This window comes from Phascolarctos cinereus, unplaced genomic scaffold (genome assembly GCF_003287225.1).
Source record: "Phascolarctos cinereus isolate Bilbo 61053 unplaced genomic scaffold, phaCin_HiC Scaffold_1;HRSCAF=81, whole genome shotgun sequence".
Lineage (NCBI taxonomy): Eukaryota > Metazoa > Chordata > Mammalia > Diprotodontia > Phascolarctidae > Phascolarctos > Phascolarctos cinereus.
Genome location: NW_027555514.1, coordinates 235,144,019 through 235,169,939, shown reverse-complemented (window position 1 = coordinate 235,169,939; position 25,921 = coordinate 235,144,019). Strand labels below are relative to the sequence as shown.

Genomic DNA, 25,921 nt, shown 5'->3' with positions numbered 1-25,921 from the left:
TAAATGGAGAACTGCATAACGGACAAAGTATAGCAGCACTGTTAAATCGGATCATGAATGAAAACTAGGGAGACAATCTATTGAAATCTCACATCATCATATAATATGGACACCAATTTAGGAACAAAATGTTTACTCATAACACAGAAGAAATCTCAAATAGTAAAAGTAAATGGAAGTAGATTATTAAGGAAAAGGTGCCACACTCAAATTCTACAAAATTCAAATCAGTCTGAACACTGAAAATGTCATAACTTTTAAAAATACTGCAGATCTAAGGATGAGACTGAACAGTTCCTACAATTCTCTGACCAATTAAGTCCACATCACATGAATATTTACTCAATCAATCAAGTGGGAGTAATCTCTCTGTAACACCCAAGTCTGACAGATCAAGCTGGTTTGAAGTTCTCCCAAACACTGCCCACCAAGTACACAGAAAATGAGTAAGTACAAGACTATATTGACTTCTCTTTGTGAAAGACCTACCACATTGTCCCCCGCTCATCAACATGAATAACTGAATGTTGTATCAAAGCAAAAAGATAGATTTTTTTTCCTCACCCTTTGAGCTTTTGCAAGTTCTTCTTTTAATCTTTCATAACCCTTTTCCCTCACTTCTAGAACAGATGGGCTCCGTAAACGAGACAGACTGTCAGTACTCAATCCAAAAAATCATCACTGCCATCAGAAATCTCTGTTATTGTGGCATCCTGTAAAAACTCTCTCTCGGCACTGCTGCTATCCTTTCTGGATGACTGTTTAGTTAAACCAGCTGTGACTCCAGAGGTGGAACAAGGTACTGAGTCTGCAATATGGATGCTGTAAAGGAAAAAATACAATTTAACATACAAAAACAACATGTCTTCATATTTTGAGCATATAAAACACAGTAACACTAGAATTCAGCTAACATATTTGCATGTAACTTTATGTAAAATTACATGGATAATTCTCTATTCTTTAGATCAGAAGTATCAAATTCATAGGCTAAAGTCTGCTGCAGAACCTGATTAAAATGTAATTAGAAAATGTTTAACAAAATAAGTAAAAATACAGTACAGCACAGATTTTAATTTGTGGGTTTCTGAGTATGTGCCCCAATTTTCTCTCTGAGCTTGACACTGGTGCTTTAGAAAATGCAAAACTAAAATGTAGTATCTCAAGACTGTCTTTGTATTTTATAAAAGTCCAAATAAAAGTATTCTTATTTACCTACCTAATACCTGCTATTTCTCCACAATTTAAATGTCTAGGAGACGAATAAACAGGTTGTGTAGGAAGGTCAGAAACATTTAACGTGTTGGGTTGAACAGGTGTTGCACACAAAGGATATGGCCGGTAGATAACACTTGGTGAGGTAGTTTGCTCCTGAGTTGCTGGCTCATATACACTAAGAAGATCTGGTGAAGTAGGGGAAGCTAAGTTTACTTCATGGAAACCTTCCAAGGGGTCATTAGCCATAGTAAAAGCCTCATTATATAATACCCTAAAAAAAAAAAAAGCAGGTAGTTAGCATTAAGATAAATCCACACATTTTTACCTGGATAAAATTATGAAGATCAAACAAATAAGAAAAATAGATAATGGCTTAATATTTAAGTATGAAAGATAGAAAAAAAAGGCAAGATTTCTCATCTTTTGAAGCAACAATAACCTGAAAGAGACAGTAGTACATTTTCCTACTAAAGTGAATACAAATAAGTTAATGGAGTAAACAGAGAGATACAAGACAGAATACTAATTTTGACTTTGCTATAATATATGACCTTGCCAAGTCAATTAAACTATTGAGCAAGTGTTTTTCCATCTGCAAAACAGAACTGCTGCCCAAAACCAAAAATTTTTGAGCTTTCTGAGAACTAAAGAGCGTATCCCAAGTTCTTCATGTAAAGATCCAAAGCAAAAAATAACACTATTGCTATTCAACAAATTTAAGATTCTTGCTTCCCAAGGTTATGGTGGGAACACTGTGTTTTTACATTAGGGTCAACAAAGGTTTCTCATATAAGAATACAAATACGCAGTAAACGTGCAATAGCAGAGAAGAACCAAAATCAGAAAAGGACAGACAGGAGAATTTCCCAAGCAACTCATTCCAGTGTCTCAAAAAAAAAAATCAAACTTAGTAATAAAAACTTCTATGATTTTATGATACTAATTATCTTCCTTCAACAATGAAAAACAAATTAGTCCATTAATTCATTTTAGGTTGAATGTAGCACTTCTGAACAATTAATAGTAGTCCAAGATACAAAGTGTAGAGAAACTATAATAAATTCTTATTTATATTACACTTATTTTATGAACCTGTTTTTTGCTTTTAAATAGCCTTATGCATCCCCAACATGAAAAGTCACAATATTTGCATAAATTAAGAACAGAGAAGCTTGACTAAAGGTTGTTTTGTTTTGTTTTTTACTTTCATTACATAAACAATAAATTCTTGTTATTGTTACCATGAAATCAAATCTGAGTTTTCCTAGTTCTTCACAATGAGCCTGCAACTCAATAGCTCTGGAATCAGAACACCTGTGATTAAATCCCCCTCGGACACTTAACACTTGTGTGACCTTGGACAAGTCACTTAATCTCCTAGGCCTTTGTTTCCTCATCGACAAAATAAGGAGGTTGAACTAGGTAGCTCCTGAGGTCCCTTCCAGTGTGTATCAAACGTATTTTATTAGGGCATCATAGGATGTTAGAAATGGTATGGCTCCTAGAACAATCCAATCCCCTCATTTTACAAGGTGTAATGAAGGTCAAAGGAAGTAAGCAAAGGTGCACAGGGCAAACTATGCCCACCCCAAATAAGGCACGCACTAGAATAAACAGGAAGAGAGTTTAGGGGAATGAATATACCCATGCAGAAACAGATTACTTCAGAGGGAAGTCATGGAGCTATGAACAAAGAGGGAAGAGTATCACATACTGTGTGAAAGAAAAGATGCTAACTATCTTGAGTTAGGAAATCTTGAAGGCCACAATCCAACTGGGTTCTCACTGAGAATTCCCTCTAAAACATTTTCAACAAGAATCTTTCACCTCAAGTGAAAAAGCACCCTCTGTCTCCTAAGGTAGCCCATCTCATTTTTTGATAAGTCTGTTAGGAAGACTTTTCTTATCCAGCCTATATTAGCCTCTTTACATCTTCCACACATTGTTCAGCTATGTGTGGCCAATTGGAACAAGTCTTTCCCAAGACAGCCCTTCAAATACCTGAAGATGGCTATCATGGCCAATACACAGCTCTACTTTTCAAGTCTTGCTGGAGCTCACAGCAGGGACACTTTAATAAGAGACATGGTTTTATGATTTCACTACAAGTTCTAATAATATTCCTTATAATTTTCAAAGGGTGGCTCCAAAGATTGATGAAGGCCCTACTGGGATAAACTATGGGCAAAACCTCCCTGACCTCCCCTAATACCAACTAATACATTATGAGTAGTCAAAGCTGAAGTGTCAAACTTGCCTAGCTGGGAACCAGATTAAAAGTAATTGGGAAATGTTAAACAAAATAAATAAAAATACAATACAACATAAATAATGTTAATTTGTGGTTTTTCTAAGTCAATACTGATACCACTAATCTAGAGCTTCCCAACTCTAACCACAGAATCAGGGATATAGGTCATGGGAGGTTTAGCTATGGCTGTCCAATATACAATTACTCTAAAATTCACATACACCAGGTGGCTTGAGTACCACCTGTTTCAAATTAATGTCCTAATTCATCTTCTATTCTCCTTTTAGGAAAGACTTAACTGGAGTTCCAACAGACCATTCCCATGACCCTTCAGAAAATGGGTTTCTTTTATTAAATCCAGTTCAGAACTGCTTTCTTCTGCCCTCAAAAGGGAAACAAAACAAAAACTCCATGGTCTTCTCACTGTACTTAAAATGTTATGAGAAGGAATCAGGCCAATTATTTTGAAACTGTATTTATCTACAAATCTCCTGTCAGGGCACTACTGGCATTATTTCTGATCAATCCCAAGTTGACCACCTTTTTTTTGAGCATATACTATATGTACAACCCTGTGTTGTGAACTCTTCTGATAAAAAAGATAATCTGGTTTACACATAATGAACCCTGACATAGTTTTAATGGTTTGCTTTGTGTGCTTTATTATAACTTTATAATATATGCAGAGGGTCCTCATTTGGAATGGTAATCTACTCCCGTGAGGCCAATTAACCATTTTCAAACTAAATGCTGAGGGAAGAACAGAGCATCCTTGGAGAAAGGTAGTCCACACAAGCTATTTGGAGGTACAGCATATTACTAAATCAGGTACATGTAACTGGGAAATTTTGAAGGTAATATATTGTTGAACCATTAAGTTTCGTTCAGCTAAAATTCTCAAGTCTTTTAGTCACATCTTCCCATTCTATTTATGTTGCTAGTTTTTTCTCCCAAAAGTTTACCACAACATTATTCTTCCTAATTCAGAAAAGTATCTGTTCTAAACTTCAACCTATTTTGTGAAGCTGGTTTTTTAATTCATTGTGGTAAATTTGCTTTGTATTACTATTTCAGTCAGTCAATAGACATTTATTGAGCATCTACTATGTGCCAGGCACTGTACCAAACCCTGGGCATATATCAACTGGGAATGGCCAAGTTAGTTATGGTAGATGAATATAATGGAATACTATTATACTGTAAGAAAAGATGAAAGAGATTGTTTCAGAAAAATCTAGGAAGACTTGTACAAAATGATGCACAGTGAACTGAGCAGAACCAGAACAACTTACACAATAACAACATTGTAGAGATAATCAACTTTGAAAGATGTGTAATTCTGATCAACACAGTGACCAACCACAATTTCAGAGGACTCGTGATGAAACATGCTATCCGCCTCCAGAGAGAAAGGCAATGAACTCAGATGGCATATTGAAGCATATTTTCTTCTCTTTATTTTGCTACTGGACACACTTAATGCAGAAATTTATTTTGCATTACCATTCATATTTGTAATGGGTTTTGTTTTTCTTGTCTCATCAAGGGAGGGATATAATACAGAACTAAATATAAAATTAAATTTTCAAAGAAATGAAGTGATATGCCCCCATGGTCCCTGAACTTGCCTGTTAGGTCAATGAGCTGATATAAATTCAACTCTTCCTGACTCCAAGGTTAGACACTACAACAAAACCGTCTTTCACTGTAATAATCCCTCCAGCAGATTTTCCCCCCCAATTCCTTTTACTAGTTCCTTCCTTGCTGACAATAAACATGACCAAGCCTCCTGAATGTTTTAATAACCTCAAGTCTGGACGACCGCAGCCTGCTTGTGCAGAGCTTTCAACCTCCATTCTCCTTCCATTATCAAACCCATTCTTCAGAGTATGGCCAGACTAACTTAAGGATAACAGGTTTACAGATAGCAGAAAAGCTGAAGTCCCCTCATCACAGAGACAAGGAAACTGAGGCACATCTTCATTGGGTATTATTGCCCCAGGTCACAGAGCAGAGCCAAGACCGAAATATCCTTATGATTCTAATCTTTTCAGTCACTGATCTGCTCAAAAACCCATAGTGCCTCCTTAAGGTTGACAGAGTAAACTGCAAACACCTTTGGCTAGAATTTCTGCTATTGATATTAAGCTGACTGTAATTACTAAGGCCCTCTTTTTAAAAGCATGTGTCCTCCTAACCCACTGGGACTTTTCTTACCCTCTGTTCCATCTTCCATCTCTCTGCCTTTGCACTGACATGACTGAAATGCGCTTTTTCATCACCTCTAAAGGCTTCAGCCTCAGAAAATGTCCCTCTCTTTAAACCATAGCTCCCAGATGCCATCTTCTGTATGAATCTTCCCTAATAATTCCACCCCACCCTCACCCCCAGCATCAGCTAAAGCAGTGAAAACAAGAAAAAGAAATTAAAAAATAAAGTACAGGTAAAGAAGAAAAAAGAAGTTGCTTCTTTCTGAAAACATAATGGTTTCAAGAACCCTAGAAAATCACCTGAAATTAACTCAAAGAATTAATACCTTTAGCAACATAGAAAGATGTAAAATAAACCCGCAAAAAAATAATCAGCCGTTCTATATATCACCAACAAATCTATCAGGAAAAGATAGAAAAATAAATTCCAAACAAAATGACAACAAAAACTATCCAGGAGTCCAGCTACCAAGACTCACACAAGAATTATACAAAGACAGCTACAAAATGCCTTTCACAAAAATAAAGAGGGACATAAATAATTGGAGAGAGGTTATTCATGGCTAGGGCATATTGATATAATATACATGACAATAAAATTACTTATAGATTCAGTGCTATAATATACCAAGTATTCAAAAGGTGGGACCTTAAGAATAGGAAAAAAAATAATATTCCTCTGGAGGAACAAGAGGTCAAGGAAAGGATGGGAGACTGGTAATACCAGTAGCATTGTGTAGTGAAGTTATACTACAAAGCGGTCATTATTAAAACTATTTGGTACTACTAAAAAAAATAGAATGTTGATCAGTAGAGCAGATTAAGTAAATCAAATCCAGAAGCAATGAGAGAGCAGCACAGCCCAACATCTGGGTAAGGATGTTAAGTCCCCTTCAACAAGGACCGCTAGGAAAATTGGAAAGCAAGTGGGCCAAAATTTGGTTTAGATCAGTATTTCACACTACATACTACAATAAGCTCCAAAAGGATAGATATATGGAGGTAGTGGGGAAGTGGGAGGAGGAAGAAGGGGAAACCACGTATGGTACAGTGATAATGACACTAAAAAAAGTAAAATGGAAAAAAACTAGAAGCAGGGGGCAGCTAGGTGGCACAATGGATAGAGCTCCAGCCTTGGAGTAAAGAGGACCTGAGTTCAAATCTGGTCTCAGACACTTGACACTTACTAGCTGTGTGACCCTGGGCAAGTCACTTAACCCCAACTGCCTCACCAAAAAAACCACCACCAAAAAAAACACAACCCAAGCTGTCCTTAGTGAAGATTCATGTTTCTATGTGCAGTCCTTTTCTGAATGAATTTGAGAAATGCTCATATTAGTTTAAAAAAAGAAAAGAAAAGAAATTATAGGACCAAACCTGGCACCAGAGATATGAGAGGGTGCCTCCATGCTTTCTATGCAGATATAGGGAATTATGGGGACCTTCAGGGTGAATAAATAAGCAAGAGACTGGCAGCTCACATATTCTAAACTGCCCTGCCATAGTCTCAAAATGACTCCACAAGGACTCAGTTTCTTCACTTCACATAATCTGCTTTCTTCTTTAGAGGTCATAAAGCATACTTATCACACAAGAACACATGGAACAATGTAATATTTTAAGAAGAATTACTCCTGATCCCTAGACGTGAAATTCCCCTTCCATATCTGTAACTGAGGAGGTGTTCACCAGTAAACTCTATTTCAGAAAATCAGCGAAGTTCAGAGTTGGATCCATCCCCCTTATTTAGGGGGTGACTCTGATGAGGGTGACTCATACTCCAGATGCATGATCTCGAACAAGGCATTTGACCTTTGTTTACATCAGTTTCCTCCTCTGCAAATTAAGGCAAAGACTTCTAAAGTCCTTTCCAGCTTGAATTCTATAATTCCATGAAAAAAAACCACGCCTCCAAACTCAAAACACAGTACACTTCCTACCAGACCACACTTCCAGGTGACATTTGGTGCCACCAATGGACAAATTTCACACAATTTTGATGCTTTAATTCTAAAGATTAAAGAAAGAAAATATTCAGTAAGTTTCGGAGTAATGAATATTGTTTTGATACAGATGTATTTTTCCAAATTAAAAATGGCAAAGATACCTTAATGAAATTTAATCCTTTTTTTTCCTTTTGTTTTTCTTTTTTCTTTTTGGTGAGGCAATTGGGGTTAAGTGACTTGCCCAGGGTCACACAGCTAGTAAGTGTTAAGTGTCTGAGGTTAGATTTGAACTCAGGTCCTCCTGACTCCAAGGCCAGAGTTCTATCCACTGAGCCACCTAGCTGCCCCTACAATTTAATCATTTTGGGGGGAAAAAATTCATTCTTTAAAATCAAAAAGCCTTGGATTAGGGACATGAATTAAAGCAAATTCAGGAACTCTACATACGTAAGAAAGAATAAATGTTAAGACTGGCAAATAGGACTGACTATGGAATCAAGAGAGAACCTGGGTTCAGATACTACCTAGCCCTAATGTTTACTACCTGTGTCACCTTTGCTAATCTCTATAAGCCTCAGTTTCCTCATCTGTAAAAATGAGAGGATTAGTTTAGATGAGGTAGGTGCCTTTCAGAGTGATAATCTTATGAACTTTTCTTACAAAAAGCACACTTATTTAATGTACTCTCAAAGCACATTTTATTAACAATCTAAAAATTCTTCAGTTTTAGAAAGGGACATAATATGCATGTTAAAGCAATCATTTTGATAACTGTCTTATAAAAGTTTTCCATAGTAATGGTATAGCCCTATCTGAAATTAAAATAAGATAATTTTCCAATCATCACAAGTTAATTAAACTACAAAAACAAAGGAAAATGATCCATCTCCAAAGCAACAGGTCACATGAGATCATTTCATAATGAAAAGAGCAACAACTTGGGAGTAAGAAGAACTGGGTTCTAGCCTTTGCTCCGCCATTGTTACCTCTGTGACTTTGGTCAATCACTTCCACCTCTAGGAGCTGTTTTTCTCATCTGTAATTTTAGAAAATTTTAGAAAATTAGGCAAAATCATCTCTAGGGTCACTGCTATCTCTAAAATCTAGGAGCACCATGAATACTTGGGGGATTTTTTTTCCATTTGTACTAATATAACCACTATCACAAAACAAAGTAAACCTTTAAATTGCCTTTTTAAAATTCAAACCAATATTTAAGCTAATCCAAATTAAAACAATAAGTTAATGTAATATAGATATTTTTCTTAAAATTCTAAATGTTTATTATTCTAATAAATATGAAATTATTTTACTTTTTTATGAAATTACATAGGAGTATCTTGAGTATATTTATTACATTGTAAGAAAAATATATATAAAGAATTCTGAGAAATACAGGAAGACTTACATGAACTTATACAGAGTGAAGTAACAGAACCAAGAAATCACATATGCAATAATTTTATCAATGTAAAAAAAGATAAAATACAATGAAACAATGCTATTTAATTCTAATGGACAAGCTTAGCTCCTAAGAAATGTTGAGAAAGTGTAACTCCTCTTCCTTCCCTTGCTGAGGTTTGGAGCCGGGTTTGGAGGGAAGGGTCCTATGGGTATATTTCATAGAGTGTCAGAAATAGCTGATGTTAGTGGATTTTGATGAACTTTTTTTGTCTTCATCTTTGTGACAGGGCTCCCAAATTTGGCCCTGGGCAGTCTGAGGCCTGGTCTAGACTATTACACTTCAAAAGTCAATAAAATATAAGCTACTTAAACTTCGAAACAACCTGGTCTTACTACCTATACACATCAATGTAAAGTCCAAATGGATACATGACTTAGATATAAAATATGGGACCCTAAACAAATTAGAGGAGCAAGGGAGAAATTACTTTTGAGTCTATGAATAGGAAAAAAAAAGTGTATGATAAAACAAAAGATAAAGAAGATCACAGAAGACAAAATAGGCAATTTTGGTTATAAGTTTCTGCACAAACAAAACCAATGTAGTTAAAATTGGAATAGAAATAGATAACTAGGAAAAAAAGCTTTGCAGCAAGTTTCTCTGATAAAGGTCTCATATACAATAAATGTAAGGAACTAATTAAAATATATAAAAACAAGAGTTATTCCATGCTAGATAAATGATTAAAGATACTAACTGATACTTTTCAAAGGAAGAAATATCCAAGTTATCAATAAGCATTTTTTAAAATGCTCAGACTCACTAATAATTAGAGAAAATGCAAAGTAAAGCAATTCTGAATTTCTACCTCAGAACCATAAGAGTTGGAAGAGACAAAAATATAAAATGATAACTGTTAGAAGGGTTGTGAGAAAACAGGCACACTTTGAAACAACTTTGAAAAACTTGAGAACTCTGATCAATACAATAACCAATTATGATTCTAGCATGTTACCTCCCTCTTGACAGAGAGGTGATGGATTCAAGACAGAGAAAAAACATACATTTTCAGACAGAGCCAATATGGGAATTTGTTTTGCTTGACTGCACATCTGTCATAAGGGCTTTGTTTTTCTTTTCTTTTTTCCCTCCAATGGAGTAGGAATTCATGGGGGAAAGGCATAAGATAGCAAAGAAGGGAAAAAGGCAAAAGAATATCACTGAGGCAACTTTTTGGAGGCCAGAAATTAGCACAGACAAGCAGAACAGCTTTGAAAGCTATCGGTTAAAATTATACACTTAAAAATAAAAGCAAGCTGTCCATGACAGAGATAGGGAGTTTCAAATGCAACCTTCTTTTTTTGTTCTACAATGTATATGCAAATACCCATTTTATCTGGTGTTTAAGTTGAGAAAACAAATTTTTTTTAAATAGGACAGTTTTCTGAAGACAGTGACCGTATCATTTCTGTTCTTTGCATGTCCAGCATGCAGCACAGTGCCTATACGCCTAGCACATAGTATGTGCTTAATAAATGCTTGATTTGTTGCATAACTTTCTTTTGATGTTCATCAGCAAATATTTCTCAGATAGTTTTACTTTAGTCTTATATTTTAGCATTATGAAATATTGAGCATCTAATAGTAACTATTCATGACTGATTTTTTTAACCAAATCTTTAACACCTGATTGACACTTGTACCAAGTATCAAGGAACAGTAACAAGAAAGTGAACCAGAGCTGGTGAACGAATGGCCTGTTGGGATCTGCTTATATAACTTCTCAAAAGGTTGTATAACTAGTGTTACAAATCCAATTATATAATAACATTTATGTGCTTTAACTCAAAATGTTTTTAAAATTTTTCATACACTTGTTTATATAAATAATTTTTTAAGAATTTAAGGTTTTTTTACTTTATAAAAATAGATTTTTATATATCCTATACTAAAGTAATCAGAAAGGTGATATAAGAAAAGGTTAAAAAAAGTCATTAAAAAAGTAGTGGTCTTCCTCACACAAATTAAGATTATAGTCCAAAAACAACTCTCTTATGCTTTATCATCTTCATCTTATTTTTCAAATGAGAAACTTAGACTGAGCTCTGTGGCCAAGTAAACTTACCAACACTTCCCTTTCTTCCTTCTATGCCCTTCTCCCCAATTTCTCTCTTGCCCTTCCATCTTTATTCCCATCTCTGTTTTGCTGCTGCTTCACATTTAAATTACACGGCCTGTGGTATCAACTGGCAAAGCAACACTTACTTAAAATAAATTTGGATAATAGTTGCACTGGCCACATTTCTGATACAGTGTATATAAAGTAAAAATCCGTGGGACTTCCAGTAAAGCTGGTGATATGAAAGGCTACAGATGAACCTAGCTCTCCTAAGAAAGTCCTCATCAAAGATGTAAAAGAATAGCAGATGAAGCAATGAATAACAAAGCCAAAGGGAAACATCAGTCAACTCCTCCATATGGCCAAAACTGCATAACGACCAAAGCCTGCACGTGGCTCTGGTTAGGGTCCTACCAAGAAGACCTGAAACCAGAGTGATCTCCAGTGAATGGCACCCAAGCCAGGAGGATCTCAGCTCCAACTTGCATCAAGGTACATAGCCAGCCCCCCAGTTAATGATATCTCAGGGTGAGTTTCTAAACAAACATGGGATTAAAAAAAAATCAACACGAATTTCTTAAGTGCCTACTATATACCAGGTACTATGCTGAACACTGGTGCCACAAATACAATCATTGAAACAATCTTTATTCTCAAAATGCTTATTTAACCAAGATAAAAAAAATTAAAATGAATAATTCTGATTACATAAAACTGAAATACTTTTGTATAAACAAAATCAAAGAGTTGATTGGGAAGGAAATCCTTGCAACAAATTTCTCTGATAAAGGTCTGACATCCAAGACGTACAGAATAAAACAGATCAGAGCAACAGTCATTCTCCAATAGATAAATTTTCAAAAGAAATGAGTGGTTTACAAGAGAGCAATTGCAAGCTATCAACAGTCACATTCAAAAAAATGGTCCAAATTACTAATAAGAGAAATGCATATTAAAACAATCTGAGGTTCTAGCTTACACTCAGAACATTGGCAAAGATGATAAAAAAGGAAACGAATTGTTGCAGGGGCTGTGGGAACTCAGTAACACCAACGCACTGCTGGTGAAGCTAGGAAGGGGCTTCAACCAACTCTGGGAAGCGATCTGAAACTACACTCAAGAGTTCACTAAATCGCACATTTGTGGCTGTTGTTGTTTGGTTGTTGTCACGTCTGACTCTTCGTGACCCCGTGGACCATACCGTCTGTGGGGTTTTCTTGGCAAAGATCCTGGAGCAAAGTGGGTACCTAACAATTAGGGAACTGTTGAACAAATTACGGTATATAAATGTAATGAAATATTATCATGCTCTAAGAAGGAAAGCGGCAGATCCAAAGAAACCTGGGAACACTAATGAGCTGATTCAATTAAATGAAGCTGGGGGGGAGGGTGCAAAAGAGAAAAGAGCATCAACAAAACACTTGTTTTTAAATTTATAGAAGCATGCAGTACAAGGTTCAGAAAGAGCCACAGATACATTGTTAAATATATTATTTTTTTTAAAAAATAAGCTATAGATAATAGATTTGTGGTTCACACCCAATCTTTTTTTTCTGTCCTTTGTTCATGCTTGTTGATTGTCAATTTCATAATAAAAATATTCTAAAAGAGGAGGGGCAAGTTATGGGAGAGATGGTGATAAGTTCAGTTTTATACCTGCTAAGTTTGAAGTACTAGTGGGAAAATCAGGTAGAAATGCTGAGCAAACTTTTGGGAAGAAAAGATAAGAGCTACAGACACAGATTTGATAATTATATATACACTGGTAAAAAATGAACCTATGGGACCCATCAAGATCACCGAAGGTAACAGTGGAGAGAGAGAGAAGAGAGCTGAGCACAGAGGATTAGGGGACTTCCTGGAGGAGGTTAACAAGAGGTAAAGAAACAAATGACCAACAGACCAGAGAACCAGCAGAGTGGAGTGTTACTGAAGGCAAAGAAACAGAAAGTATCAAGAAAAATGGATAGGGACAGGCAGGTACTGGGAAGGTCAAATCACCACCACCTTCTCCCAAGCCCTGATAGTGACAAACCCAGTCCCTGAGCCCAGGAGTCCTGAAGGGCAGTGCCACCTCCTCTCTCTCCTCCCCCTTTCTAAGCCAGGCGAAAATGTAGAGAAGCTGTGGCCCTCATACTCCTCTCTGCAGTCACAGATAATGAAGACTCAGAAAAGAAAATCCTCAGCAAAGTCCTCGGCACTGTCAAGTAGTGCAGCATTTGAAATCTACACAGTCTTACCATGCATCACCATCCACTTCGTCAGTGCGCCAGAAGGACCACAGGGGGCTTCCATCTAACTTGGAACCGAAGCACTCCTATGCCCTGAGAGCACAGCTGCCCTTCTTCTTCATTTATATCACTAATCCTGGCACGGCATTTTGCACAAATGCTTCTTTCCTTCATCCTATTCAAGTGTCAGATGCTTGAGAAATATCACGGATGATCAAAGGACAGAGAAAATACCTTTGGCATGATGTAAGGAGAAGGCAGCTTTGGCAGAGCCAAGTTAAATCCCAGCTCTGATCCATCTTCCTCTCAATCCCCTCATCTGCAAATGAGGCAGTTAGACCAGAGGGTCTGGGGTCCTGTCCCAGCTGCATCACTCACTCATTGTGTGACTCTGGTCATGTCACTGAACACTCTGGGCCTACTTCCTCATCTGTAAAATGAGCCTCCTGATCCTTGCTTTATCTACTTAAGACTGTTGTGAGGAAATGTTTTATACATTTTAACTTCCATGGAAACCTAAGTTACAAGAGGCAGTATAGCACAGTAGAAAGAACACAGACCTAGGGGCAGCTAGGTGGCGCAGTGAATAGAGAACCGGCCCTGAAGTCAGGAGTACCTGAATTCAAATCCAGCCTCAGACCAAACACGTGGACACTTACTAGCTGTGTGACCCTGGGCAAGTCACTTAACCACAACTGCCCAAAAAAAAAAAGAAAAAGAAAGAATGAACGAACACAGATCTGGATTCAAATTCTGTCTCATTCCCTATGTGACCTTGGGTAAACCATTTCTCTTCTTTAGGCCTCAGTTTCTTCAGCTGAGCCAAATGAACTCTCAGGTCCCTTCCAGCTCTATATGAGGCAGCTACATGGTACAGAAGATAAAGTCCTGGTCATGGGGTCAGGAAGACTTGAATTCAAATCTGATTTCATTTACTAGCTGTGTGACCCTGGGCAAGTCACTTAACTTGTTGCCAGTGGGAATAATAACAGTACCTACTTCACAGTGCTGTTTTGAAAATTCTCCCAGGATCCTTGTGAGAATAAAATGAGACACCTGTAAAGCACTTTACAAACCTTAAATAAAGCACTGTATAAATGCTAACCTTGTACCTATGATCTTATGTCTCAATGACCTCTAAAATCATTTCCAATCTTAATTCTACCAACCTATCAAAACTATAAGGCCAATTTCACTTCTCAATGCTGTGATTAGAAGATCCTTAGTATCTTAGAAAAGAACAGTTTCAGTAGATCAGTAGGAATGGAAGCCAAATTGTAAAAGGATGAGGAGGGAGCAAGTGAACAATGAAGTGGACCCAGGTACAAATCATTCTTTCTAGAAATTTGGTAGTAAAGGTGATACAACAAGAAGGTGACACAATAGCTTGAGTGTTTAGAAAAATCGAAGGATGTTTTAGATTACAGGATATGAGTGGTTTGTTGTTGTTGTTGCTGTTGTTGCCCTTAAAAAAATAAAATAAAAATGCTGGGTCTCTCCATCTCACCCATGCATCTCACCCATGCATCTCACCCCTAGTACAGGGGCTAGTCATGGTCTGATCCCACCAGTGCTCAGCCCAGGAACGTTGACTCATCCCATTTCTTACCAGGTCTAGTAAGGTAAGCCGGTGGCCATACTGATATCTAATTTGATGCAGACACCCAATCGTCAGAGCCCACAACAGCTCACGAGAGCCATCCACAGCTTCTGACTGCAGCATAACTTCTTTTTCAAAGCTAAAAGTATTCTGAAAGAATTTTTAATTTCAACTATACTTACGATTATTCTTTGCTTATTAAACTGCTTCCCGGTGAAACCTCATACATAGCACAGGAGCAAGAAAGCTGACCTCTAAATTAAGAAGACCTGGGTTCAAATTTCATCTTTCAACACCTCGTGTCTGTGTGTCTCTGGACAAGACACTCAAGTTGTCAGAGCTCCAAGCCAAGCCACTCTGTAAAACTGTAACTTTCAGAGAAGTTTCAGTGGGAACTTCTATAGCCAGACTCCCCCACACAAGTGAAATCACAGGTCAGTTCCTCTCTCTCTAATAAATCACATATTTATCATTTAAGTGGACATTCCTGTTTGCTCTTTCCCACAGCACTTCTGATATGCCTGCATCTGACAAAGGGGCACCTCCAAAACACACCTCAAACATCAACATTTTCTCTTGATAGATCAAAGTGCAATTACCTTACCTCGTTTGTCTTTTTACCTATCATCCTATGGGTCCTTTTAGCATTTGTTTTCCAAGTTCATTCTTCATTTCAGAATAAAGAATATTTTCATTACAGCATTAATTTATATTTCTATGTTGAATTTCATTGTTTCTACTATGCTTAAATTTATAAGCCTAAAGATAACAGCTAGGAGTAGCTAGGTGGCAAAGTAAGAAAAAAAAATAGCTTGTACCAAAAATTCTGTCCCACAAGTCTGTGACATACTCTCCCACAAACTCAAAGAGAGCCCAAGGGAAAGTGGGCTCAAGCTCAGAGACCACACGTGGTTAAAAGAGCACCTCCCAGCCACTGGCTAGCTGGAAGTTCTTTTCTCCCTTCCGAGTCTCTAAAAGTCTTCCTGAGGTGTGTGTAGTTCTCTGCTGGTCACAGCCCTTGTGGAGCAGTTGAACTTCTCTCCTCCCCAAGAGATCATATTCTGAAGATGCTTTGCCTGAGGATAGACCTAGTTTGTCCTGTCTCAGCATCCTGTTAGATGCCTTATTTGTTACTAGTTCAGTCTCTTTGATGACCTGGTCAAAGAGGGGGCAGGAAATTTAATCCTCCCTCTAGTACCACTCCCTGGCCTCCCCCCACACTGACCTCTGGTTAAAGGTGCAAGGGTCAAAGTGTTCCCAAAGCTTAATTCTCAAAGTTGTTGCTACATTGGACTTGTATTATCTTGTTCTCTAATGTAAGCCCAGAAGTCTGTACAATTCTTTCAGCTAATCCCAATACATTTCATCCTAAGGGTTGAAGCCCTTCACTTCTTGCACCCATTTTACATCTGTGATTGAATGATTCAATAGAGGTGTCTTCGGAATGTTCACACTCAGTTTACAAATTTGACTGATTCCGTAACTCAGAGTCCTTCTCAACTAATAAAGTTTTCAGAGCACAAAGCATTTTGCTACTTATATTAATTGGAGCAGGAAGAGTGTGAATCACTCCTCTCACACTACACTTAGTTCCTGCATAGTGTTTTACACTTTACAAAGAAATTTCACATATGTTATTCAATTTGTCCTCACAACCCCACTGTGTGCATAATACTATCCTTCCAGTTTTAGAGATTAGGAAACTGGCTCAGAGTCAGATTTTTTTTTCCAAAACCACACAACAAACAGACTAATAAGTGGCAGAACTGGCATTTGAAGCCAAGTCTTTTGATCCAGCTTTCAAGGAGAATCAATGCTCTGAGTCAGTCAGCACACGCCTCTACATTCTCTTTTTGAGACAAAGAATAAGTAATCAAGTCTTGCAAACATCATGACCCATCCAGATCCAAGGGAATATAAACCCCCTGAGGGCAGAATTATTTCCTAGTGCAGTACCTTAAACAAAGTACTTAATAAGTGCTGAATTAAATTGACCTGCTTTCCTAGAACTAGGCCAGAACCAATGCAGTCTCCAAATGGTCATGGGGACCTTCAGCCAGCCAACCAGCATCCAATCTTCCACCTCCTTAAAAATACAAATGTACTTACAGATGTAAAAAAGTTCTATAACACCACTCAATATTTTCAGAGTCGCTCTCAAAGAAAGGTAGTTCAGAGAAGCAGCAAATCTAAAAGACAGACCACCTATAAACTGAATTCTGATACCAATTAAATAACTTCCTGTAATTCATTTAATTCTCCTTCAATTTTCCTGTGAAAACAGATTATTTACATACTTTATGTATTGATACTACTATCCTTCAGGGGATGTGCCAATAAATAAAAGTGATAATTGAAAAATGCCCTCAGCTCTTCTAAATGGAAATTCTTCCATAAATTCAAGGTAAAAGTTGTACACTGTAAGCAAAGAATTTCCTTTCAGATGCTTATTAAGGATATACGAGCAGAATGCTAGAATAAATGCAGGGCTGATAAATAAAAGCATGTACTTATAGATATTTTGTTTGGGAGTGGCGTAGAGGGAAGAAATAATCTGCTGATGTGATTCATAATATTTACAAATATTATAATATGGCTAAATTTTATAAGAGAAAATCCAATTCTACCAAATGATACTCATAAGACTGACTTTTATATTTTAATTATTGCTTATGTGAAAATTATTAGAAAAACTTTCATAGTTTTACTAGAAGTTTTTTATTTAATTTTTTTAGCAAAATCAGTTTTCAGTTGTGCCAAAGGTATTTATTATGCATATGTATGTATTCTAATTATATCACAATAAATCTTAAAGCATATATTCTTTTTCCTAGAATTTTGCTTCTCAAAAATGCTGCAAAATTAAATGATCTAAATTTAATTTATACTTCAACCATTTACAAGTTTTTGAATGCTTGTTAGCATAGGCTTATAATCTCAGCAAATATTCAAGGTAGGCACCGGGGAAGATGTTACATTATAAAGAGCCATTTACCAGTAGTCAGAGACTTAGATTTGAGAGTCACTACTGACAAGGGCTGTGCAACACTAGGCAAGTCATTTACTTTGAGTCTCAGTTTGTCATTTATAAAATAGAGCCATTAATACATGTATGGCCTATCTCACAAGCTAACTGTAAAGAAAGTACTATGGAAATTTTGAAGCACCATATAAACATAAGTTATATCGTTCAGAAGGAAAAATCCATCGGCATATGTATTTTTTAAAACCATTCCTTAGTTTTTGGGTTTTTTTTTTCTAAGACATCAATCAACAAACATTTATTAAGCACATGCTAGTGTCAGGCATCCTGCTAAGTGTCAGGGATACAAGATGAGGCCAGGTAGTCCCTGCCCTCAAGGAGGGCTAATGGAGGGGATAACATACAAATATATACAAAGTAAGCTGTATAGAGGATAAACAGGAAATAATTAACGGAGGAAAGGCACTGGAATTAAGAGGAGTTGGGAAAGGCTTCCACTAAAAGGGATTTTGGAAACCAGGGAGGTCAGCAAACAGCAGAGGAGCAGAAGGGTGTTACAGACCTGGGGGACAGTTGGAGAAAATGCCTGGAGCATAAGAGTACTTGTCACTGGATCAAAGAGTTTTCTTCAGGGAATAAAGGGTAAGAAGACTGGAAATGCAGGAGGAAGCTAGGTTATAAAAGGTTTTGAATGCAAAGAGAGTATTTTGTATTTGATCCTAGAAGCAAAAGGGAGTTTATCGAGTAGAAGGGTGACATGATCGGACCTGTGTTTTAGGAAAAGCACTTTGGCAGCTGAAAGAAGAATGGATTGGAGTGGGGAGAGACCTGAAGCAGGCAGACTCATCAGTAGACTCTTCTGATAGTCCAAGTGTGAGGTGATGAGGGCCTGCACTAGATCAGTAGCAACCACAGAGGACAGAAGGTGACATACACAGGAGATGCTGCAAAGGTGAAATCGGCAGACTTGGCAACAGCTTGGATATGGTGGGGTGAGAAAGGGTGAGGAGTCTAGGATAATTCCTAGGATGTGAGCATGACATTAATTTAAAACAGGTGTATTAACCTTTCTGCATCACAAACCATGTTAAGAGTCTGGGAAAACAATGGACTCCTCAAAATATTTTTAAATGCATAAAATAAAATACACAGAATTACAAAGGAAACCAATCATACTAAAATAAAGACTCAATTTTTTCTCAGACAAGTTCACTGACACCCTGAAAGACCTCAGGTGAAGAACCTTTGATTTAAATATTTAAAATACTCTCCTAGTAATACAACATGGTAGCCAATCATGAAATGCAGGATTTCAAGATACTTAAACTGCAGATTACACAAAGAGCCACGGAAAGACTCCATGATAGGCATAACAGGGAAACGCGTGACTAACTACTTCCTAACCAAAATCTTGGGCCTGGCTTTGATGGGTGAAGGCTGACCTAATCTATCAGAAACCAGACCTCCAGGACATGCTCTCCTTCCCTCTCCCCCAACCAGGCTCATCTTTATGTACTCTCTTCCTATTTTACAATTAAGCTCACTGAGGACAAGGGCTACCTGCTTGCATATATTTTTGTCCCAGGGCCTAGAAAAGAGAAACCATTTAATAAATGCTTTGTCTACTTAAGGATGACAAGTGAAAGAATTGACCAAAAAAAAAATCAACCCCAAAAAAGAACAAGATGTCCCTGTATTTGTTTTGTATGTAAGCTGTACATAATTATATGTGAAAATGTGCCCTCCAATATAATGTAAGCTCCTTGAGGGGGTAGGGACTGTTTCTTTTTTGGTTTCCCTCCCCCCCCAGCACATAGCACAGTGCCTGGCACACAGTACAGCTAAACAATGCCTGTTTATTATGTGACTGGAATAGGAGGTAAACCCCCTATGTACTGACAACAAAAGAATATGAACATTCCTAGCACAACACTGCTGTCAATGATTTTTTTTTAAAGAGGAATTACCTCTAGCACATTGGATAGCTCTTCTATGTCAAATTTACACCAAGACGTGAATAAGAATCACACAGGATGAAAAAGACAGACCCAAAGTATATCCATTTACCTTTTTAAAAATGTGTGTGAGGGTTGGAGGAAAAAGGAAGAAAAGTTTAGATGTACAGAGAAAACAGGGTTTATCCTCAAAAGACCTGGCTTGAGCCCCAGCTCTCTTTCTTTAACCACCTGCCATGACCTTGAGCACCTATCTATCTACCACTGTCTCTCTGTGCCTCACTTCTTCTATAAAATAAGGGACTTGAATTAGACTGTCTCCAAGGTCTCTTCCAGCTCTAAATCCTATAAACCTATGATCGATTCAGCATTGAAACCACATCTATCAATAGTGATTCATAAACAGAGGCAGCATATGAATTTAGGACATTGATTCACAAATTATTGTATGATCTAATAAGAAATTATTAGATTTCTAAAAAGCAGAGCTATCTCAAACACTGTTGAAATTAAGTTTATTGTAATAAAATGTAGAGTCATTTGGTACTACAACATGAATTATTTACTGATCACAAGATCTATGATGAACTTCTTTTTCCCTAAAATATTAACTATCATGTGATAAAGCTCAGGTAATACATCACACGTATGGATATATGCCAGAAAGTTTTTCCTCCAAAAAGGACATGTCAATATCTCATTTTTGTGCAGCACAACTAAAAGTAAGAACAAAAAGTTTCCTTCTAGAGAAACTCAAATACTGAAGTAATACTCTATAATTATCACAATGATTAATATAAATTCTGTGACGCATTTAGCATCACACCACATCACAAAATCATATTTATGAGATGCAACAAATGCTGCCCAAGCAACACTGACACTCACACTGCAATAAATAACAAACGTTATCACAAGAAGACCTTATGAAACTGGTATACTATTTAACAGCATCAACTGTTTACTATCCCTGATCTCCAAACCCAGGCTATTTTCTCCTCAATTTGCAAATAAACCATCATTAAAAATAACTAAATTTCAACTAATTAAAACTAAATAAATTTAAATAATTTAAAAAATAAATAAATTTAAATTTAAAATAAAAAAGAGCAACAAAACAAAAAGGAAAAACAAAGGTGCTCCTTGAGAAAACAAGCATTTAGACACCCAGGAGTTTGGAACATCCCATTATCTCTCTAAAACTCATGTAACCATTTTGCACAAAAGAAGGTGACAATCAGAAAAGGATTCAATCAATACAGACAGCCTAGATATAAATGACAACTGCTAAATTTCCTCCAAATTAATATTGCCTTCCTCTCAGGCATTGAAAGATCCTGATTAACCTTCAGATATTTCACATTCCATGGAAAGTGAAAAACTGTAAGCCATTCTACAAATTTTCCATTTAAAAATTGTACAAAGTCACTTCAGGGGTGAAATGCCAGTGCTAAAGTTTATGCCCATGGTTCTCCCCTTCACCCATCTTCTACCACTCAGAAAAGTTTCCTAAGATTAAAAGCTTTATTTATTTCTCCCCTGTTCTTATTCCCACCAGGAATTTGACTCACTGAAACCTCAGGAAAGTCACCTCTAAGCCTTAGTGACTTGATCTTGCCAACTCTCAAAAAGGAGTCACAAATAAAGTTCCAGGACTGATAAACTGAAATCCTTTATGAAAAATATATGGAGATCCTACCAAAGTTATTTATATATGGACATACACTGATAAACTCTTTTATCCAAAAAGGTGCACATTGACACAAACTAGGCAGCACTGAGTAGTGGGGTATGAAGAGCTTGTCTATATGCAGAAAAATTTCATGCTTTAAGGGTTTAAATGTGCAATTTTTTGAGTGTAGTTTTCACAAGTGAATTCTTAACAGACACAAGAAATCTATAATATTTGTTGTGTATATTTTTTATTCACTGGGTACTTAGGTTTACCTATCAGATTTTGGTCTTCATGCAGAGTTTATAACTATGTCTGCTCAAAACCCAAAGAAAAAATTAAACTCAAAAAGAGGTTCATATTAATAAGGGATTCACAATTAAAAAAAAAAAAAAGGCCAGTAAAGCCTGAGTTCAAGTCTTACCTCTGACATAGAGTGACCAATTCAAGTCCTGTCTCTACATATACGGGCTGTGTGTAGTCACAAACTCTCAATAAGCTAATCAATTCTCTGAGGCTATAGCAGAGATAATCATTGTTATAGGAAGTTTTCTACACCAATGAAACCAGGTACAGTCTCTACCCATCTATGCGGGACCAAAGTTCTAGAACTCAAAGGGTCCAGAAAGGTTATTCTAAACTCTTCCTTTTCATTTTACAGTTGAGGACACCAAAGCCCAGAGAGACTGGGATGACTTCACAGGTAGTAATTATCAGAAGCACCTTTTGAACCCAAGTCTTCCCACTCCAAAGCCAGGAGTGTGCATACAGAGAGGCAAGAAGACCTAACAAATAGAGGGGGCAGCCTGGCAGGCAAGGAGCTGAGTTCAAGCCCTCTAGAGCAGTATGCGACTCTGGACAAGTCACTTAAGCTGATCAATGCCCCAGGTATCTCTCTAAGACTTCAGTGTCAGATAACTCACTGATAGAATCGGGGCTGAAGGCTGGGGGTGGTCCAATACAAGGCCGCCTTCTCCATTCCAATGAGATTCCCGATCTTACCCTACCCCACCCCCCAAAATCAGACGAAATCACCTTACGCGGCGCTTTAAGTTGCTCGGGTCCTCCCGCACCCCGGAGAAGCATGTGCTTACAACCCCCAGCTTGCACCCGGGCCGTGGGGAGGGTTCAATGAGATGACCGATCATTAATGCTGACTGATTGGTTTATGAAGCGCCGAGCACCGCGCCTGGCACACAGCAGGCGCTAAATCAGTGCTTGTCGCCGTGCCCGGCCCCGGGTCGGACACCCCAAGTTTCTAGTCTGCAGAGTCGGGGGTCCCCCTCTCCTTTCCGGGCGCACTCTGCCAGTGCACGTCACTCTCTCGGAGACGCCCTCGAACTTCATCTTGGGCGGCCCCGGGCCGGCGGGGGGTTAATCAGTAACCGCCGCCGCCTGCGGAGCGAGGCCGGGGGCCCGCGGGAGGCGCTGACGGAGCCCGCTCAGCGCCGCTGGCCCCCGGAGGAAGCAGCGGCGGCACTCCGCGGCCGGGCGCCCAGGGAAGGCCCGCGGGTGTCGAGGATCGGGGGTCCGGGCTCCGGAGTCGGGCTGCGCGCACCGACCCCTCCGCGACCGCCTCCTCACCACGGCGGCGGCTGCGCTCCGAGGGGCGGGTGGAGGCGGAGGGGGCGGTGCTGCGGCTCGCGCGCCCCGCTCCCTCCCCCCTCTCCCACCTTCCCCCTCGAGCTGAAGCTGACACTCACCTGACCGAAACCCCCGCGGAGAGACTCCCCCCGCCACGAGCCCGCCCGCCGGGGCACAGGGATACGGGAGAAAGCCGGAGCCGCAGCTGCCCCCGGCCGACGCCGCTCCGCTTCTGGCCCAGCTCGGCGCACTGCGCTGGGGGAGCCGTCGGAGGAGTCGGACACTGCGCCTGCGCCGCGGGGACCAGAGCCGGCGAGAGGGACCAAACTCCCCACCCCGCCCCACCCCGCCCCACACCTGACTCCCTTTTCCCCCTTAAAGTGGTGAAGCAGGGCGGCCGGTCGGTCGGAAGGGCCAGGCGCGCTTCGGCGCCCCCTGGCGTCACGAGGCGTCCTCTGCACGCGCCCCGGGCACTGCAGGTTCATTGGGCCCCAGGTGTCTGGGCTGGGGTGGTTTCCCCGGGAACAGTCACGAGTCGGCGCAGAGCTGACTTGACCTGGGGCCAGGCTTGTCAATGTCACCCGAGCTCTTAAGTGTGTTGAAGTTAAAAAAAAAAAGCACCCGAAAGAACTATAGGATCGCGACCGCTAGAAAGGAACATGCGGCGTGGGCTTCTCTGACTTAGAAGATGATGTGCGTTGAGCATCCCTCCAACTCAAGCCTTCCAGCACGGAAGGAAGAGTAAGGAAAGAAAGGGGACTCATTCCGTCCCGCCCCCATTCCTCTCTTTCCAGGAACTGTTTGAAGGAAAATGTAGACTTTTGCCTTGAAGGCTTCTCATCCTGACTCTCTTAAACTACTCTGACAAACTGACTGTTCCAAGACTTCCACATGAGAAAAAAAAAATAGAAATGGGGGGGGAACCCTAAAAGTAACCATTAAAGGAAATTCGTATGTGTGGATGTGAGGCCCAGAAGGCTCCATCTGGGGTTCACAGATCTAAAAGTGGAAGAGACTTAGGTCATCTAGCTGGACAAGCTGTGTGACTAATATCTATCAATCAATCGGCAGGTATTAGGTACTTAACTATGTGCCAAACACTGCACTAAGTGCTAAGCATATACAACAATGTTGTTCTTTCTGATTTTCTTGGCAGATACTTGAGCAGGAGCTCATTTTACAGATGAGGAAACTGAGGTACATAGGGCTAAGTGACTTGCCCAGGGTCACACAGCTACCAAGTGTCTGAGGCCCCATTTGAACTCAGGAAGATGGATCAGTCTTCCTGACTCCAGGCCCAGCACTCCATCCACTGCATGCCTACTATGTGTCAGGTATACAGATAACTCCCTTGATTCTCACGGCAACCTTAGGCGGTAGGTGTTATTATTATCCTCATTTTACAATTGAGGAAATTGATACAGACAAAGGTTAAGTGAGTTGCCCAGGATCACAGAGCTAATAGTAACATGTGAGACCCAATTTGAACTGGAGTCTTCTTGATTACAGGTCCAGTGCTCTATCCACTGTCCCACCTAGCTGCCTTCAGCAAAAAACTTCTGAGTCAGTCAAAAATCAAGTCAACAAACAGAAGAAAAAAAAAGAAAGTTACACGATAACTTTATCATATATTTAAAAGGAATAGCAAGTTGTACATAATAGATTCGCAGTTTCATGTACGATCACCTTTTTACCCCTATTCTACTATGTTATGGAAATGCTCATTTTATTTAAGTTCAGAATAAAATCAATAATTTTTTAAAAAGACATACTATGTGCCAGGCAGCATGCCAAGCACCAGGAGTACAAAGTGAAAAAAAAATCAATCCCTGTTTAGTCAGCGGCCAGCTAGTCCAACCTCGATATTTTACATCCCACGAGGGATATAAAGGCTCTGGGCTCAAATTTAATGTATACAACATATGCATTTATTAAGGATATTATATCGATATAGGATCCTACACAGCCAGAAGGGACCTCAGTGGCCAACAAATCCAGCCACTTCATCTGACATCTGACAAGGGGCTTTGGCTCTCGGTTCACATTTAGTTAATGTGATTCATATACAATAATGTATATGTATGCATGACATACTACCTTGGAATGTGATGCAATTCAATTCAACCAGCTCTTAATAAGCAAACAATAAACTAACAGTCAAAAACCATTTATTAAGTACCTACTGTGTGCCAGGTACTGTTCTGGGTACTGAAGATGCAAAGACAGAAAGAGAATCAGTCCCTGCTATGTAGAAATCATTGTGGTAGATCTCTCATGTGTGAATCACATGTATCATACCTAAAGTACTGTGGGTGTACAGGAAATAGTAAACATTCCAGTATGGAGAGCTCTGTCTTGAGGCCACTAGAACCACCTACCATCAGCATGGCCCATTAGAATGGAATGTGGCCATGCTCCCTCCCCTGCTCTTGGACTGTCAGCAATTTGATGGTGAGAAAGGATGACTCATTTTGTTATCATTCAAGAAACACTCATTAAGTGCCTATTAGGTACAAAGCAATTGGTGCTTGTGATCTAGTAGGGACATTGGGTCCAAACTAACCAGGTACATTTTATTTTGACCGGGAAGACCAGTAGTGGGGGTTTTGTGATAGAGGGGATTGTTGGTCAAATATAAGTTAGACTAACTAGTCTCTGAGTTCCCTTGCAACTCTGAATCTGTAAAAGTTGAAATTTAGTACTAACAAATGTAGCATCCTGCACTCAAAATCAAAATACAAAATGGA

The 25,921-nt window shown here is 38.9% G+C and overlaps 1 protein-coding gene across 1 annotated transcript in view; it reads right to left on the bottom strand.

The window, feature by feature from the left end:
* RAB3IP (RAB3A interacting protein) overlaps positions 1 to 23,470 on the bottom strand; it is a 50,522-nt gene extending 27,052 nt beyond the window's left edge. Inside the window, 4 exon segments of the mRNA XM_020990240.1 lie at positions 565 to 674; positions 677 to 822; positions 1,220 to 1,489; positions 23,294 to 23,470. Of these exon segments, the coding sequence (XP_020845899.1) occupies positions 565 to 674; positions 677 to 822; positions 1,220 to 1,464 (501 nt within the window). The 5' untranslated portion in view covers positions 1,465 to 1,489; positions 23,294 to 23,470.
* Between the last annotated feature and the right edge of the window lie 2,451 nt (positions 23,471 to 25,921).